The sequence below is a fragment of the Dermacentor silvarum genome, chromosome 1, assembly GCF_013339745.2.
Source record: "Dermacentor silvarum isolate Dsil-2018 chromosome 1, BIME_Dsil_1.4, whole genome shotgun sequence".
In the NCBI taxonomy this organism is placed as follows: Eukaryota; Metazoa; Arthropoda; class Arachnida; order Ixodida; family Ixodidae; genus Dermacentor; species Dermacentor silvarum.
The window spans coordinates 425,499,327-425,517,501 of NC_051154.1; the positions used below are offsets into that span (position 1 = coordinate 425,499,327).

General features: G+C 48.9%; 2 protein-coding genes across 3 annotated transcripts in view; one reads left to right on the plus strand and one right to left on the minus strand.

Annotated features, from left to right (window-relative positions):
- LOC119437664 (ankyrin repeat and SOCS box protein 8) overlaps nucleotides 1-15,596 on the minus strand; it is a 57,774-nt gene extending 42,178 nt beyond the window's left edge. For both annotated transcript variants that reach the window (XM_049660763.1, XM_049660762.1), the window contains exons 1-2: nucleotides 14,498-15,596; nucleotides 11,780-12,028 (exon numbers count right to left, since the gene is read on the minus strand). In XM_049660763.1, the coding sequence (XP_049516720.1) occupies nucleotides 11,780-12,028; nucleotides 14,498-14,737 (489 nt within the window). In that variant the 5' untranslated portion in view covers nucleotides 14,738-15,596. The remainder of the gene's footprint in view (nucleotides 1-11,779; nucleotides 12,029-14,497) is intronic.
- A 112-nt stretch (nucleotides 15,597-15,708) lies between these two features.
- Nucleotides 15,709-18,175, plus strand: part of LOC119437665 (sphingosine-1-phosphate lyase) — a 155,658-nt gene continuing 153,191 nt past the window's right edge. The window contains exon 1 of the mRNA XM_037704660.2: nucleotides 15,709-16,285. Within this exon, the coding sequence (XP_037560588.1) occupies nucleotides 16,268-16,285 (18 nt within the window). The 5' untranslated portion in view covers nucleotides 15,709-16,267. The remainder of the gene's footprint in view (nucleotides 16,286-18,175) is intronic.

Consider the following 18,175-nt stretch of genomic DNA (forward strand, 5'->3'; position numbering starts at 1 on the left):
CCGTCAAGCACTTTTCGACAAAACGGATCCTTCTGCTGAGCCTCGAACAGCTCCTTTCTGCTGAAGACAACTCCTGCGGAACCGACAACATCTACGTGGTTCACGCTCTCGCCCAGGATCGACGGTTGTTCCGCGTCCCTTACTCGGGCTACGGCCAGGGTTTCTCCCTCGCCTCGGACAGGCACTCGCGAAAGTGCGTCCGCTGCGGCATTGCTTTTTCCTTTGCGGTAGCGCACGGTGAAGTCGTAACGCTGCAGCAGCAGTGCCCAACGCGCCAGGCGACCACTCGGCTCACTCAAGCGCCTCAACCAAGTGAGAGCCATGTGGTCAGTCTCAATTGTGAAAGCCACTCCGTCGACATAATAGTCAAACTTTCGCAGAGCGAAAAACTATCGCGAGACACTCCTTCTCTGTCACCGAGTAGTTCCTTTCCGCCGGCGTCAACGAACGGCTCGCGAACGCAACCGGTCGGAGAATGCCTCCGTGCTCCTGAAGCAAAATTGCACCTAGACCCAGGTCGCTTGCGTCTGTTTGAATCACAAACTCCCTGTTCAAGTCGGGCAGCTGCAACTCTGCCGTGTCAGCGAGCACCTTTGTGAGGCCGCGCAGTGCCGCCTCCTGCTCTGGACCCCAAGTCCAACGCTCGTCTTTCCTTAAGAGCTTCGTTAAAGGCGCTTGCACTGCCGCGCAGTCTGGAATGAATTGGCGATAAAAGTTCACCAATCCCAGAAAGCGTCTCAGTTCGCCGATATCTTTCGGCGACGGGTAGCTCAGTATAGCCTCGAGCTTATCCTCACTCGGCAGAATGCGGCCGTTGTCCAACGTGAATCCCAACAGCGTTATTCTGTTCGCAGCTATCTGAGCTTTACTCGGGTTCAACGTGATACCCGCGGACCTCAGCCTGTCTAGGACGTCTCTCAAGTGGCGCAAGTGCTCGTCGAATGTTTTCGAATAAACCACTATATCGTCGAGATATGCGAGAGCATGTTGCCACTTCGCATCTCCTAGAACTCCATCAACCTCTGATAAGTAGCGGGAGCTCCGACTAAGCCAAAAGACATTCTTTTGAACTGAAAGAGCCCGCGGTGACAAGTGAAAGCCGTTTTCTCTTTGTCACGCTCGTCCATTTCGACCTGAAAATATCCCCGACTAGCATCGAGCGTCGTAAAGTACTTCGCCCCGCCTAGGTTAGATACTAAAGAGGAAATGGAGGGTAGAGGGTACGCATCCTTCTTCGTAACCTCATTCAGCCTGCGGTAGTCTACACAAAGGCGATAAGTATCGTCCTTCTTCGGGACTAGAACTACCGGGAAGCCCCATGGGCTGTTCGACCTTTCCACAACGCCTGTGTCGATGAGTTCGTCTAAAGCGCTGTCAAGTGCTTTCCGTTTAGTCAAGCTTATCGGCCGAGGATTACATTTCCACGGCGCAGCGTCACCCGTGTCTATCCTGTGCCTGACTAACGTAGTGAGGCCCGGCCGGTCCGTGAAAATCGCGTCGTATTCGTACAACAGCGATGACAGTCGTGCCCGTTCTCTCTCCGGCAGGCTGTTGACCTCTGACAAAAGTGGGTGCGCTGCCCCTTGCAACGTCGCGGCACAATGTTGTGCTACCGTCTCTCTGTTGCTTTGATCGTCTTTACCGATTACGGTTTGCTCGCTCGGCTGCGGCTGGGTGTGGCCCGCTCGCGCCGCCCCCGGAGACTGGCGTGTCGCCGCAGGCACGGGCGCTTTTGCGAAACGCTTCAAAACACCCGTTCCGTTCTCTCGGTAACCTCCGCTGGCGATGTCTATCAAAATACCCGACTTGGCGAGAAAGTCTCGACCTAAAATAACAGGCACTGACAGACCGGGAAGATGTACAAGGCGTTGTCGCCTGACGCGTCTCTCCCAACGAATAACTAGTCTAGCTGCACCGCTCGATTGTGCTGTGCCGGAAGCAAGGCGGAAAGTGATGTCACTATCTCTTAAGCGGATATTGTTCTCGCGGAGATGCTGCAACACCTCGTCACCAAATAACGAAGCGCTTGCCCCAGTATCCAGTAATGCGGCAAACTTCTTTCGGGCTATCGTTAGCTCGATGAACGGCGCCTGCGAGTCCGCGACATCTCCTACGCGACAAGCCAAAGGCGCAAGTAAATCGAAATCGCCAGTTGTGTTCGAGATCGCCGCCCGGGACCCAAGGTGGATCACCGGCGGCCTCGCCCGTTTCCCGAACCACGTGCTCGACCTTGGCCCGGCGTGCTTGCGCAGTCACGGGCGATGTGCCCCAGTCCGCCGCATTGGTAGCAACGGCCACCGAAGCCTCGGTGGCGTGGGCGCCCGTCGCTCCAATCCGGCGGGCCGTAGCTTCCACGCTCGGCATGTGCCGCTCCTCTGTTCTCGCATTAGTCGCCAGTTCCTGCCGCGGCGCACTGCGTGCCGCGTTATGCTGTGCTGTTTTCAGCGCGTAGGCGTACGGGTCCAAGGCGCGGTCTGATAATTCCCAACCACGCTGGACCTGCTGCTCGTCGGCGAACGATGCCGACGCGTCGACCCTCGGGGAATGTGAAGCGATCCCGCCGCCGTTCCACGCGCAACGAGGCTCGAGTGACAGCGCGGCGGGTGGAGGCGGACGGTATGCTCGCGCCGCGAGGATGTCCCCTTGGATGCGCTTTGCTTCGGTGGCGAGCTCGTCTAAGTCTCGGTACCTACATCCCCTGAAGTAGGCCGCGAAAGTCGGGTGCGCTTGCCGTGTGACGCGCTCGACTTTATCGGCGTCGGTGGCGAGAGGGCTTGCGAGACGATAAAGTTCGTCCATCGCTCGAACATACTCCAGCAGGGACTCGTCCGGATGCTGGGTACGCAACTCCAACTCTCTCCTCAAACGCCACTCGTAGTTGGCCGGAAGAAATTCCTCGCGGAAGTTCGCGCGGAACTCTTCTACTGTGCGGGCTCTGTGTCCGGCCAGTCGGAACCAACGAGCCGCCTGTTCAGTCAGTGAAGCAGGGACCACGCGCGCGAGAAGTTCGGCGTCTGAAAGCCCTGTTGCTTGCTGATAATACTGCAGACGGTCGAGGTACTCGTTTGCACTAGTGCGATCGTGGTACCCACTATAGGTAGGCATGTCTACCTTAATTCGTGGTCGCTCGCTCTGCGACGGGGCCCGCATGGTGTTCTGCAGGGCGCCGGCTAAGCTCTGCATGACTTGCAGCGCATTCTGCAGCATTATTTCGCTTGACGGAATACTACCGCCCGAAGGTTCGGACGCATCCGCAGCTTGCGTCGAACTATTTAGAGGCATAGGTGGCTCTGAGTCCGCGGGATGACGCGGCGAGGTGTTAGGCGTGTTAGGCCTACTCTCAGGCCTAAACCCTGCCAACGTGGCGTTTCCGCGATCCCGACTGTTCCGCGTGAAACACTCAAAATCAAAGCTACCGGTTTGTTCGGAAGCTGCCGCCGCGTTAGCACTAGGCATCTGATTATCTCACGCGACCTCCGACAACATGAACAAATCTGGAAAGTCAGACAAGCCCGTCGCCATTGTTTACTGCAACTTCAGTAGTCCCAGCTCCAAAAAACAGAAAAGAAAACTCGCCGTGTTGCCGAATTCGAACCACGTTGGTAGCGCCAAATGTGGGGGTCTTCCCCAACCCGTAGCGCGTGTAATCGCAGCTACGTAGGGTTCGGGCGAATAAGGCAACCAGCGAGTCAACTCAACAACGTTTATTGCTGTCAGCAATAAAACACACTTGTAGAGGGAAGTCCGCTCTGTATAACAACTAATAAAATAGGCTTGCCTCGTCGCGTGTGGTAGTCACGCGAACGAGGTCACTCACGGCTTTCAGCAGGTAAAAATCCGTCCAGGCAGAAGGTCAAGCGAGGTCAGAGAGAGCGGGGGTCTCTCGGTCGCGCTCTTTTATGCCTTTTTGCCTTTCTGCGAGGGGAGTGTCCTCCTCGCCCGCCGGATGCTTTCCCTCTTCCCGCGCGGCACGCGCGTCGCGAGAGGCGAGCGAGAACCGGGAGAGGGCAAAGTGCATTTCTCCCGTGTTCGCCCGGCTCCCGCAGCGCGCGGTGTGCGCGCACGAGATGTCCACCCGGCTGCTGTCGCGGGCGCTCCGTGCGCCGGCGACGGGCGAGCGCCCGCGGGAGAAGGTGGCAGCGTGTGCTCCCCCACAGGAGTGACCTTTTCGTTACATTGTCTTTTTTTCCCCCTTCTCTTTTTGTGATGCATTTTCTTGAGGCCCAACAGCTCTGAATACCATTTTCAAGGTGCCCACTGACATGTAATTTTGAAGTGGTAATAGAACATGATGCCAACAAAACTACTCTCGAATATTCATGTAATAGGAGAAAATAGTCAAACTTATTGTGGCAGGCCGGCGCATAACACAGGGATGGTGAAATTGACACCCCCCCCCCCCCCCCCCCCAGATCCAAGTGCTGCCAATAATTATTTCAAACAATGATGCAAACATGTTGCAAAAAGAATCACTGCTTGTGCAAGGGTACTAGTATGGGCACTTTACCGCTTGTCCTTTTGTTGTGAGCTGGTCTGCGACAATAAAATACATACCACTGTTCCCACTTTTGCCAAGGCAAAGAGCAGAAACAGGTCAGCATTCTATGTGCATCAAAGCAATTGTCCAAGACCCCTGTGGAACATGGGGTTACTATAGTGACATTAACGTTAAAGGGACCCTAACAATGTTTTTTAGATATAAGAAAACATTGCCAACCTGCAGAGGAGGCTTCGTGAACATGTGAGCCAAATATTATTGCACTGCATACAGCAGAGAGTTTACAATCTCGTGTCAAAAACAGTCTAAAATCGCTTGCTTTCTCCTTCGCAATGTCGTCAGCAGCTACACTGCAAGCGGGTGCAACAGGCATTGGTAGATTTCATGATTGCGAGAATGTTCTCGGCAATACTACTATATTGCTAATTTTGAGTTAAATAAATAAAAAATATACATGCCTGTGATCTCAAAAAGACCAAAAAAGAATTTCATCGATGCTCTTTCTCTCTCGATCGATGGTCATCTGCTTAAGTGTCTTTTCTCCTCCAATTGTCTGAGGCGGCACCTGGTGTACTACATCCATGATCTTTCAAACATTATGTGCCTAAGTCAGTCACTTGCCTTGTACTGAGTCCACTGCGACAGTGCTACTTACCAATGCATACCGTCATTTCCCAGACCACACATATGCTTGTCTGCAAGTGCTAGCTCACTTCTACACGCCTTGTGCTAGCTGCATCTTATGAGTAGCAGCGCACACTCACTCCTGGTTAGACGACTTGGCAGACACTGCATTGTATTAAGCTACTGATAGCGCTTCAAAACATGCAATCTGGATTTGGCTCCTATCCATCGATCAAGCTGGTGCCGGACAAAGCCGCCAGTCCGCATCACAAAGCATGGCCAGACTGAAGCGCGAGTGCGCATGCCAGCCCTGCGTGCACATAGCAAATGTTTTGCTATATGCATGACAGTTGCATGCAGCCTAGATACTGTGACCATCATGGGGTGCCATGACCAGCCCGCTCGCCGGCGAGACGCTTTGACAACTGCACGCTCTGACTGGTCTCTGTGGGTGACATAACTGCAAGGCAGTCCAAGCGCCCACCTCGCGTCGCGCACACCTGAACTGGAAGTAGCTTCATAAAGAGAAAAAAAAAAAGCATAAGAAACGCCTCACTTTTGGGCGGGGTGTTAACCCTTTGCCATCCCTCCCTGTGTAGCTTTCAGCACACTTGTGGAGACGAAAGGAAGTAGAGATGGCACCATGCTGGTGTGATAGCAACCTTTCGCTTCACTTATACTTGAAGCTTTCGAAAAACTTTTGCATCAGGAGGTTCATGAAGCAACGCAGCCATATAGTAAGGATATGCTATGGTTACTTTGAAAGGACTTTCAGGGCCCCTGCAATGAAGGCATTTTACTGAAGGCCTCGGTAGTGCGCAGGTGTTTTATTAATGTCCGGCTGTCCTTCTCTTGTGAAATTATAGTTTATGTGCACGTTTCTGCACTGTACAGGTTGTTTGCTGAGCATGATGTATCATGCACTGCTCAATTTATGTAAGCACCTCTGTGATATGACGGAAGTTATTGACCTGATATCACCTGTATGTGATGCCATACTATTTACTGCATTCCTGATTACATTGCTAGGTATGATTAGATGCTGCAGTGTCAACGTGCTGAAAGGAAAAATTCCATTCACCCGACAGCAGCCATGAAGCTTGAAAGGAAACCGATATGGGTTTCTCGGAAAGAAAGCTTTAAAGTTGGAGAAAAATGTGTCATTATCCGGGGATTGAACTCGGGACCAACACTATTCTGGAGCGGTTGTTCTACCATCTGAGCTAAGCACGAGACAAGCAGATCGCAGAGTGTGGCTGAATTAATCGACAACTCAAAGGGCCGGAGCACTGATGTCTGAGATGTGAAAAAGGGAACATCAAATTAGTGCTGCTAATTTCCACAGAACTGATTTGCCATATCCGGCGTCGGTATGTTCCGAGATGTTAATTCAGCGTCACTCTGCGATCTGCTAGGCTACAGGTTAGCTAGGATGGTGGAGTGACCACCTCGGAAAGACGTTGCTCCCGAGTTCGATTCCTGAACCAGAAAAAATTTTTCTTCATCTGCGAAGCAACTGCGTCTGTCTTTCCCTGCTTAGCCTCTTCGATTTTTTTTTTCGTGCATGTCACAAATTTAAACACTAAGCCAGGAGTGAGGTTTGTTACGTTTACAGTAGCTTTAGAGTGCAATAACACACAATGATGGCCATCAAGGAAGTGTGCTTGTTAAATGTGAGCACAATTTAATGAAAAATATCAAGTTTAAAATGACCGTCCTTTGTCCTGTCAATGCCCAACTCGAGGTACAGGAGGTGATGCAACATGTGGTGCCACGCTGTTGTGAGGCAGAAAGAGGAGCTGTTTTCCTTCTAGACCTGTCATATAGTACATACAATTCAAATTAAGACTATGATTTTAATTTTCGTCTGTACTGCTACTTAATTGATTGGTGCCTAACAATAATTCTGACAATGTCACTGACAGTGAGCAAGCATGCTAGCCCTGTCATCTGAATAATGAGATCAAATAAAAGAGAACACACAACTCGTACCAAATAGGTATAGTAACATCATATGACTAGTCCAAGTGGAGCAAGAGGAATGAAATCTGTTGTCCAAAACTATCTACTGCCGCCCGAGTGGAGTATGCAAAGGAGAGATAGTGGTCACAGGAAAATGGAGGCTTGAAGTGATAAAATGGTGGTTGAACTTAATAAATCCTCCGACTGCTGCCAACATTTTGACAAGGGTCTTTGCCAGTCCCTTGTCGCAGCGTTGGCTTCAGCCCGAGACGTCATTTGTTGAACCACTGTTGGTCATATGACAAGATTAGGAAACACACACAGTGCACACTATTGCGCAGGCTACTATCACATATATAATTGCAATGCACTTGACCCATGCAGCTATATGTAGCCTGTTTGCCAATTACCCCGATGCAGAATGTACTTGTGCTGCAATGCAGATGAACAACAAAAGCAAACGCAATGATTAATCAAAATCTTTTCTTTCTTCGGAACAAGCCACATACAAACACCTGTTTGCAAAGATATTCTGCTCACCTTGACTCAACAGGCATTGCCAGAAGTTCATTGCCCTTTGAGGACACCAAACTTTTGTCGATGCCTGCGGCTTTCATTCATGCTCAACATGCGCTCACATTTCAAGCATACTACCCTCATGCATAAGCAAACAACAAAACTCCTATGCTGCTGCTTCTGGTCATGGAATAGGTGCAGTCTGTCACAGAACACATCAAACTGAAAAACTGCCATGCTGATTTCTATAGCATAAAATGTGATGTGCCTGTACAGTGTGAACTAATGGGATGCATTGCACATAGCCATGAACTGCTGAAGTCGCTCTGGAGACAGCCCTGTGATATCACCAGTGCTTGTGACTTGGCCTAAGAGAGCCCTATTCTCACTACAATTTCAAAGGAACTACAAGTGATATACAAGAGATCTTGCGAACATAAATCATCCACAGAGCATAAAACTGCCTGATGCTGAGAATACTGTGCGAAGCATTAAAAAACGAGCTGCTTCTCAGAAGCGCCTAGCAGAGGTGTGTATAGCGACGTCACAGTATGCCTGTACAGCATGAAAATACAGCTTAAAGGGAAAATTTTTTTGATAATTATGTTTCTTCAATCAGTGGTCTATTGGGATAGCAATTATAGGGACACTATAGGTGAATTTCCATCATCGCCATAATGTTCCCTACAAAGATCAAGTGTGACAAGGTCGTATTGTGTCCCACGGCGCCATTTGCTATACAGTCGAGTCCCGCTACAACTCAATTTGGGCATCGCGATCACGAAAAAAAAAGGGGGGTGCTTAGAATCGAGAAAATACGGTACGTACGCCAAACGGCAAAGCCGCGAACGAAACCGAAACCATCGTCAGGGAAATCTTCGCGATGGCGGTGGGGGGGCAAAGGTTGAGAGGTACCGAAGGCAGTCGATAAAGTGTCAACTTCACGAGAGAATGCATTTTGCGCCGCTGTTACAGCATTTTTCGTACATTGCGGCTGATGCCTAATCCAATGCGCGTGCCCGGCTGGTCGCGAAACACTCATTTTGCGGCACATGCACCTTCGCAATGAAGCGGTTTGAATTATCGCAATTTCACTGCATATTTATGACAAAGTTGGCAAGCTTGGCAAGCTTGCGCTTACCGGAAGTTTTATTTCCCGAAGTCGGTCAGCCTGGATTTCTTATGCTTCACGGCAAGCAAAGGCGTTACGCGAGTCTCAGAGTCCGTTAAAAGAGCCATCGCATTGTCGTGGGTACGGATAAATTTTCTGATGAGGCGAAAATGAACCATTGCTTTCAAAGCAGTCGCCGGAGTCGGTGTGTCTAGCGGATAGTCATTTTCCCCAAACGACGAGACGTTAGCATCTTGTTGACAACAGCGGCTGCGGCGCGGCCGCTATCTTGAAAGCAATTTGCGACGTGCACAAAGTGAGTGCCCGCGCGGGCCTAATCTTCAAAGCGATCTGCGATGGGGGCAAAGTGCTACTAGTGCCGGTAGAGTCGTGTGCGCTGTGCTTTCGACGTTTAGCTCGCGATGAAGTGAGTGACGGCACGAAGGTCAATTCGTTCGCTGTTATTGCCGCGTCTCACTCCAGCGTGTTGACACGGAGTTTCCGCGGTCATCGAGCGAGATCTGGGCCGCTATTTTGTAGCGATGCCTTTAAAGTAATAATGCCTTTTCGCGCTTATCGCGCTTTGTCAGTGGTCAGAGCGACGGTCCGCTCACGATATCAACGTTGATAATGCGAGCGGACCGTCGCTCTGACCACTAACAAAGCGCGGTAAGCGCGAAAAGGCATTATGACATTAAAGGCATCGCTACAAAATACCGGCCCTGTTCATGTTTATCTGTGTGCGTGTGACACCGTGCCCAGTAATTTAGTTAGCGAATGTTTACAAGAGAACTACTATCTTTAGTTCGTATAGCTGTCTACTAACTTGCTATCGCAACCGATGCTTCGCCTTGCGGGCGAAACTGCGAGATTTTTCCTTTTGCTTTCTGCCTCGGCGATCGTATGTGCCTTCACCTCGAGAGAGAGAAGTTTACGCTTCTTCGTTGGCATAGCCATTTCACCCGGACACACACCACAGAAAACGGCAGCGATTGTGGTGATCACGCGTGGCTATGGATTGCAGTGGCTTAAACCGGTACTTTGAATTTGATTTCGTTTGTGAAAACCTCGTTCAAGCGGACATACGCTCGTCACAGCTTTGGAAGGGTCTTCTAATTTGACTACTCGGCAGTTTCAATTTCAATTCAGTCACAGTTTCGTTCTCGAAAAGTTCGTTGAAGCGGAAATACCGAATAAAACGCCTTCGTTATGAAGGGACTTTTTTTGTATTACTTTCTATGGGCAGCTGATGGGGAATCCGAAAATCTTCGTTGTGGCAGAAATTTCGTTGTAGCGGCATTCGTTGTAGCGGCATTCGTTGTAGGGAGATTCGACTGTAGGTGCAAATGTAAGCGTGAGCTGAGAAGGAATGATGAAGGCTTGATGGGTGCTGTTTTCCCACTCGATTAGTGTTGTACGCTCTAAAGGCGAAGGACGGGAGGCAGGTGAGTGCACTAGCCCGGCTGTGCTGCACATGGTGCAGCTGAGCATGGCCGTGCGCACTCTATCTTGGAGGTAATCTGTGGTGGGCACAAAGGCTACAAGAGCCGAGATGGCTTGTGGCTCTGTGTTCTCGCGCGCCTAGTGTTGGAGGTCACGTAATCTCAAGTTTCGAAGACACATTGAAAGTAAAGGCAGCATGAAGCGCTTCGCTCGCCACTGTGGCCGCTCTTTATCACACCAGCGTTCTGACAGCGAGTGTCCGCAGCCATTAAGTGAGATCTGTTCATGTTTATGTATACGTGCATGACACTATGCGTGACACCACCTATTTAGGCTACTTATGTACCCACCCCTGCAATGTCTCTCACACTAAGACAGCAGCATTTGTAAATAAAAATAAATAAATACAATAAAATAATGCAGTCAGTGAGCACGGCTGCATGATATGTTATGGTATGTTATAATTTTGATCACTGTAATTTAAACCAGCCGATAAAACTACTAACTTTACTTCGTACAGCTGTTTAAGCGATTTGCTATCGCAATCGATACTGCCTTCACCTTTTGGGTAAATCTGCAACTTTTTAAATGCACAAAACAAAATGTGATGGGCAATCGTGTGAAGAATGCCACAGCCATTTAACAACACAATTTCATAGCTCGTTTTTTTATTTTAACCTTTCAGCGAAACATCAATAAGGTGACAGTACCATTTTGTAACAATGTGATCCAAAGGTACAACTGAGAAGCCACTTTTCTTCATCTGCCCTTATGAAGCTTCCCTATAAAGCATTTTCTTAGCAAAGTCAATATATTCAACACTGCCTTCAGCTGCAAAGTATTTGGTACCAGAATTACCAGCCACTATGTGAGGTGCTAAACTACTGCAGTTTCAAACACGTAAACAGAATTGTACTGGCATACAAAATTTGTCTTAGGAATATGTGTACATATCCACCAGTATATGACTCACATTTCATCACATGCTAGTGGATATTTGGGCGTTGTCTATTTTGTACTTTCTCATGATATGAAAAACACAACTGCTGTTGATATCCGCACAAAATGTCAAATCTATGTTACTAAACATCTGCACTAAATACATACATATATGCTATAAAGAAAAGTAGAGAAAAGCTCCCCTACCAGTCCAAAGTAATGAAACTAACGTCTCTTCCTATCCATCATTGGCAATCACAGTGATCAGTTTTATCACACCAATCATCACTGTGAATGGCAGGTACATAAACACTGCCCCCCCCCCCCCCAAATGGGGAAAAGTTTTCGGAACTTCAGCCCTGATGTGTCTACAGCTACATAAAGGCTGAAGTCCAGCATCATACCCTGCCTTCTGACAACACTAAATCGAGCAATGCACGGCCTGCTTTTTTGGCCCAATTGTGGCGGATAATTCCACAGAAGCAATCACTCTGAACAACAGGCAGTAGTTCTGTTCTGCTTCAGTCTCTCGGCATTTATCATCACTCGCTGCACCGAGCCAAGCACAACATCGGGTGGTACCGTCTGGCTTGGTGCAGCAATGACAGCAGATCCCATCAGAAGCAACACAGCTTTTTCACCTCAACATCACAAGGCCACCTTGGAGTCCCTTGCAGTTATCTCACCTTCATAGCGGCCCAGCTGAGCGGCGTGTCGTGATTGAAGTCGAGGCTGTCCACGTGTGCCCGGTGTTCCAGCAGCAGCCGGCAGCAGTCGGCCCGGTTCCGAAAGGCAGCCCAGTGCAGCGGGGTGTCCCTGTTGACATCGACAGACTCCGTGTCGGCACCCGCCGCCAGGAGGAGCGATGTGCACTGAGGACTGCGTTCCACTGCGTGGTGGAGAGCCGTGCGGTGGTAGCCATCGTAACGGTTTACCTGCACCCCACACAGAGGCTTAGCTTGCTTACTAATACCTGCATGTCAAGTTGAGGCAAGAAAAAGAAAAGGCATGCTTCCATAAAGATTTCAATGCATGCTTGTGATCCCTAGATGTGGATCTCATGTTTGAATTCCTTCATAGCCCAGCTTTGCTTCATGGCTACCAGAGAACATGTGGTACAAGTGCCATGGATGACTTCAAGGATCATGTACAACACTTTGGCCGCTTGCAAGAAATAATAAAACATTCCAGATGTCCATGCGACAATCTCTAGATCTCACTTTGCCCAAACTTAGGCATTATTGTGCCCTATTTTGCAGAGTACCAGACAAACTTTAACTGGTGGTTCATAGACAGAATTTTAAAGAGTACTAACATCAAAATTTTGTCCCGTTTTTTTTTTTTTTTGCTTCTTCAGGTAGATGCCAACTCCATAATTATGGTACAAACCCTCAATTCTTCGAGGGCATCGTAAATAATAAATTACAGCACCATTTATACAATCTATTTAAAACCTGCGCCAAGTGCAGCACGGCTTCAGACATAAAAGAGGAGACACCAAAAGTCGAGGTGGGGATCACGTAGTTTCAAACAACTCAAGAGCATGCCAGTCAAAACGTGATCATAATGTGTGTGTGTAAGCGTCAGTGGTGTCTGATATCTCAAGACCACTACATCATGTTTCAGTGACGTGAATAGTTCCCTTTTCACGCTGAAAACATGCTGCACGTTCTTGCAGTTGCTGCAGACTGAGGTGACGTCAAAGCGCAAACTTTCATTATAATTTTCTTTACACATGACCAGTGCACTCGACATCGAGGGACGAAATGCAGCCCTCACGGAGATGCAGTTAGAATGCAGGCGAGAGCATACGTGGGTAAGGTATGCGCGAAAAATGCAAGCAGCGAGAGAATTGTGTCTGCAACAACAGAGAGAAGTCTCTGAAGAGGGCGCATTGGAATGCAATCTAGTGCGTTGGCAGGCCAATTATGCGAGAAATAAAGCACTAGAACAACAGCGACACCTTACGAAGGAGGGGAGATCAGTCATAGTGTGTGTGGCATTGTTTAGTTTCTTAACTATTAGATACAACAGTCTTGGTTTCAAGGGTGCAGTATCAGCTTCATAAGTAATGACTCCAAAGAATGTTACGGCACTATACGACAATTCCCCAGTGGGGAGTTTCCGCCCCAACTATTTTTTTGTGATGTGACGAGCTTCCTGCTTGGAGCTGTGGTACATTTTGAGCGTGTTTTGGTGACATTGGATTAAAAGATGATAATCATTCGCTTCCCTCTCAAGGAATTGGTGCTCCACGCCATAATTATGGAGCAGATAGTTGCATAATAAAACACAAACAATAAGACATGATGTTTCATGTCAGTGCTCCTTTAAAAGGATGGTTCTTTGACGCGCTGAAATCACAAAGTGCACAAGCATTGTTGCATGCGGCCTCTTTTTTTTTTTTTAAATCTGATTATTGGAGGCAGGAATTGAACCTGCATAAGCTGTGGTGGTCCTACTGCTTCAGCAATAAAACATTACAGCTATGGGCTGCTACTGCAGGTGCATTGTTCAACGGATGGGTGTGTTTTGTAAGCAATGGCTCGTTACACTGTGGTCGACACCTGTGTGACATTTGTACAAACTTTTCTCAAGCTGAAAAGCCTTACACCTGGCAAGTTTCTTTTGTGCTACCAAGAAGGTAGGTGTTGGCATTAACAAAGCTGCACCAATGAGAAGCTAGGCCACGGGAAATGGCAGCTGAAGTACATTCACAAGATTTATGTTAGTAAACACGTGGGCATGTGCTGCTCAGTACAACCAGAATTGTTTGGCAATCGGCTGGCGCACACTCATAGCTCGTAGGTTTAGCAGATGCACTCCCTCATAGCGCTCATGTGTTTTCCACTAGTCAGCTGCCAGAACCTAAGTCTATGCACATAAGATTGCGTGTTTCGTCATGTCCAGATGACGTGCGATAGTACCAGTAGCAGTCAACATGCAAGCGCAATTAGGGAGTGCACCAGCCACTTACCAGAGCACTCTGCCTATACAAAGTGGCTTGCGCTCCTGTGTTAAGTGTCATAAAGCTTGCTATTATGATCAGACTTTTTGTTTAGATTGCCAGTTGTTGAAGCACACTTGTGAACAGCAAACCCAGTTGTGTGAAGCATACTTAGCACACATGGGACATGTCAGACACTAGAGGCGCCACCAATACAGGCCACTACTGGTCCGGGCACGATTCGTGCCGGTGAACCTGTTTTGCTGGTCAGAACATGGTCAAACAGTTTATGGCATGAAATAAGCATGTGCATTCTAACAACAAACAAAATGATACGAGAGGAGCTAAACTTAGCCTGGCTAGACAGCATCTGTAAAGCCCTACTACTCCAGGATGAGAATAGAAGGGCGGTAATCGCTGTGCTCGCGCCAACGGTGAGAAAGGGGGCTGTGCTCACATCTGCGCCCCATTTGAGGAGCACGGCGACGCTCGTGGCGTCTCCCACCATGCAGGCGCAGTGGAGCGGCAGGAAGGTGCCGTGCGACTGGTTCACGTCAGCGCCCTGACGTATTAGCTCCTCGATGCCCTCCTGCTCGCTCCTCATGCCGGGAACCGTGTGGTGGCCCACGCCGATGGCGCGCAGCAGCCTCTCCGAAAGGGTGTACGAACGCTGAGCGTTCTCCATCAGGTACCACATGTCACCGCGCCCGCAGCGACTGGAGCAGCCACGGCGGAGATGACTTCCTGAGAGCAGTGGCTTCGGCGCGGCGGGCGGCCATGCAGCGGCGGCAAACGACGGTTACGCCAGAGGACAGCCGCCACCACCGTCGTCCTCGCTGCTTCGACGATCGCTGGCACGCCTCTGGCCGAGGTCCGACAGCAGCCGCAAAAGTCGCAAGGCGCAAAGAGCGAGAGCCACGCAGACCACGTTGCTCCACACGAAGTCGATGGCGGACGCGTCAAAACCGCAGTTGGGCGGCCGTAACACAGGCTTCAGCGCGCTATACAAAACGATGTCGTCGTCCGACGACCGGTCACTTATAAATACGGCGCCGCGGACTTTATCTTCACAACGAAACATATCCGTCACGCAGGCTTCCGCGGCGCGAAACCCGCTGCCTGCCTGTCGTCTTCACGGGATGACATTTTACTTGTTTTGCTGTCTTTTGGGAAGAAAACACGCGGGAATTTGTGGCGTCTTCGTGAGCTGACGCATCCGCCTAGCGGTTCTTGGCAGAGAAACGATGAGTCCTGCAATGTATCCGCCGTTCTTTCAACCCACTGTCGAAAACGTAAGCGCTGTCTTCTCTGGACGGGCAGGTGCCCGTGCCGCTAAACGTCTTTGGCGTATCACCTACTGTCGCGGGCGTGATGGGTCCGTCGGTGTGCCATTGTCACTCGAGCTTGGGTTATTGGCGCTTTGTAATCCGAGTTATTTCGTTCACTAGCGCCTCGGAACGACGCGCTTAGCTTGCTCAGCGGCCGCAGCAGTAAGGATTGCTACAGCAGAGCGCGCGCTTGGATTGGCTTGTCTTGGAGAGCTTCTTTTTGATGCAATGAACAGCTGATCGCAAGTCAGCTGCAGTCTCGATCAATCCAAGCCATTATCCAAGCCAAGCGACCGGCGCTGACATGCATGCTAGATAGACGTCAAGACGTGCTGTTTTGCTGGAGAGGAGGTCGTGCTCGCTGGCTCCTGCGAGCGGGGCCGGGGGCCGTGCCTAGTACACTTTAACCGTGCTCTTGCTGTTGCTCCGCCCATCTGGGTCGTCGTAGGGTACGCAGCGACGCAACTGTGTATATACGTCACACGCAACCACTTCACGGGGTCGGACGCTTCTAACCGGCGATGAACTGCAATACAAAATTTTGAGTACGGTCATGTTGTAGGCGGGACTGTTTGATATCCTGTGCGCCTGAACGTAATGTCATCCACTTCAGCGACGGCTCAGGTGCACTCGTGTGGCTACCGAAAGCTCGTAACTGGAGATCGCTTCCTCCCTGCTATCGTGGTATCGGCGGCATGATAGTAGTGGTTTCGGACGCCGATAAACGGAGCGCGTACTACGGGGACAGGCGGTGTACGGTCGCCTACGAGCAGCGACGTGAGACTTTCCGTTGCTGGGGGCTCGACGCATTCTTCGACCGGTGCGCCCGTTGCGTGTGAAGCGAAAGCGGTGCCGCGTGACTCGCTCCGATTCATTTCCCCGACTGCGAAACGCCGACGATGCCGGACTCTTCGCTGGTAAGCGCGTTTTGCGTTCAATCCGTTCTTTGCAGGAAGCTATGCTCCCAACAGTCGGACGTTGTACGATGTTGGTAGGTGGGCACGCTCACAACACTATGCACTGAACTCTTACTAGTAACACTGGCAGGCGTTTTAACTGATGCACGTTCGCAAAAAAAGAAAAGTGCATTTCGGTAACATTGCGGAATTTGTACCAAACTGCTGCTTCTACCGTGTGCCTGTTTTTCTTTTTTTTTTCTCTTTTTTTTGATACAATGCGAGATAAAATTACGAAAGCATTGATCATTATAACGACCTAGAAAGGTGCTCCCGCTTGACATGTTATGCACTAGAGCACAACGGGACGGTGTTAACCTTATAGCCACCGGGCGCTTTCAAAAGGACCGGCAATTATTGCGTATATCGAGATTTTGATTAAACATTAACACATTTTGACTAAAATAATCCAACTATGATCAGGATACATATGGGTGAGAACGGACCACTAGAACAGAATGGCTGAGCTTACAGCAGTAATTTTGGGCTCGCTAATTCCTTTAACTGCTTACGAAGGCTCCGCACTTGTAGAGAGTGTTCACTGTTTATATATATATGTGTGTGTGTGAGAGCATGTTTTACTCAATTTCAAACATTACTTTCTGCACTACAGTGAACCAATTGTACATTTCGGCATCTCTGTCTCAGTATGAAGCTGGTTTAGATCTACATGGGCTATGAGAATCAAGAATAGTGAAAATAAACCTCTGCAGTTTTCATTGCACTTTATATCAAAAACTCGGCATGCCCACGGGCCTGGACAGAAATAGAGAAGCGGCTGTGAGGAACAAGCGCCCTGCCACATGTGCTCCTGTAGTGCTGCTGGAAAGTGAAATCACGCCCACTCATATCAAAGTGTTTGTGTACGTACTACACATGCTTCGAATGAGTAGCTGTGTTATTATTTTGCTTGATTGTGTAGCCATTGTTTGTTGCCAAGCTGATGCCACAGCTTGGCATCGTTCAAAACCGATATGTATCGTGCCACTTGAGATACTGTTGCACACGTGCAATCAGCTGTCTCTTGCTTTACGAACTGCCTGCATGTTGCCTATGGGTATTTATGACTACTTTCATGTGACTGTGAATGCTGGCATTTTCAAAGTAATGCAAGCATGCTTCAGTGCTCATTATTTTATCCTTTTAATTAACACAGTTTCCAGCAATGACTATTAAAACTTTATAAAAAAATCGGTTGCTTTCGTTGGCTAACTGTGGCATTCATATATATGCAGCCTGGCTTTATGACAACATAACTACTTATTTATTGTTCTCAGCTGTTTCGAGACACTGAAACTCTACAAGTACAATGGTCTGTTCTGAGAATTCTTGCTGAAGAATGTCCACAAAACAGCGCCCTTGATTAGAAAATTCTTGTGGTCCAAGTGGCTTAGGGCATGCCTCTTTAGCCATGTCGTGTGCTTTTCTCTGTATGCGCCTTTCATGATGTTAAAAATGCAGTTAAGGTAGCACTGAAAACGACGGTATTTGTGTTGTATGTGAGATTGATTCGCCAATTGATCAATAAATTGATGGCAAAGTGGACAAGCCTGTTGCGTAAGTCGCAGAATGAGTAAATGATAAAAGAACAGAATGTATCTGGCCCTCTTATTTTTAAAGGGATTAAAGCAATTTAGACTGGTAAAGTATTTGAAAACTCTGTTCGTTAATTTCCGAGTAAGAGGTTGATTACGAGAAGAGATAATGGAGGCCAAACTTAATTTTTTTTTTTTTACATTTCCTGCAGAAGCCAATGTGCCTGCTGCTGTGGGGCAGAAAAATCGTCTTGAAATTTGCTAAGTTCCGTCTTCGGCTCCTTTAGAATAGTGTTATTGATATAAATTTTTACTG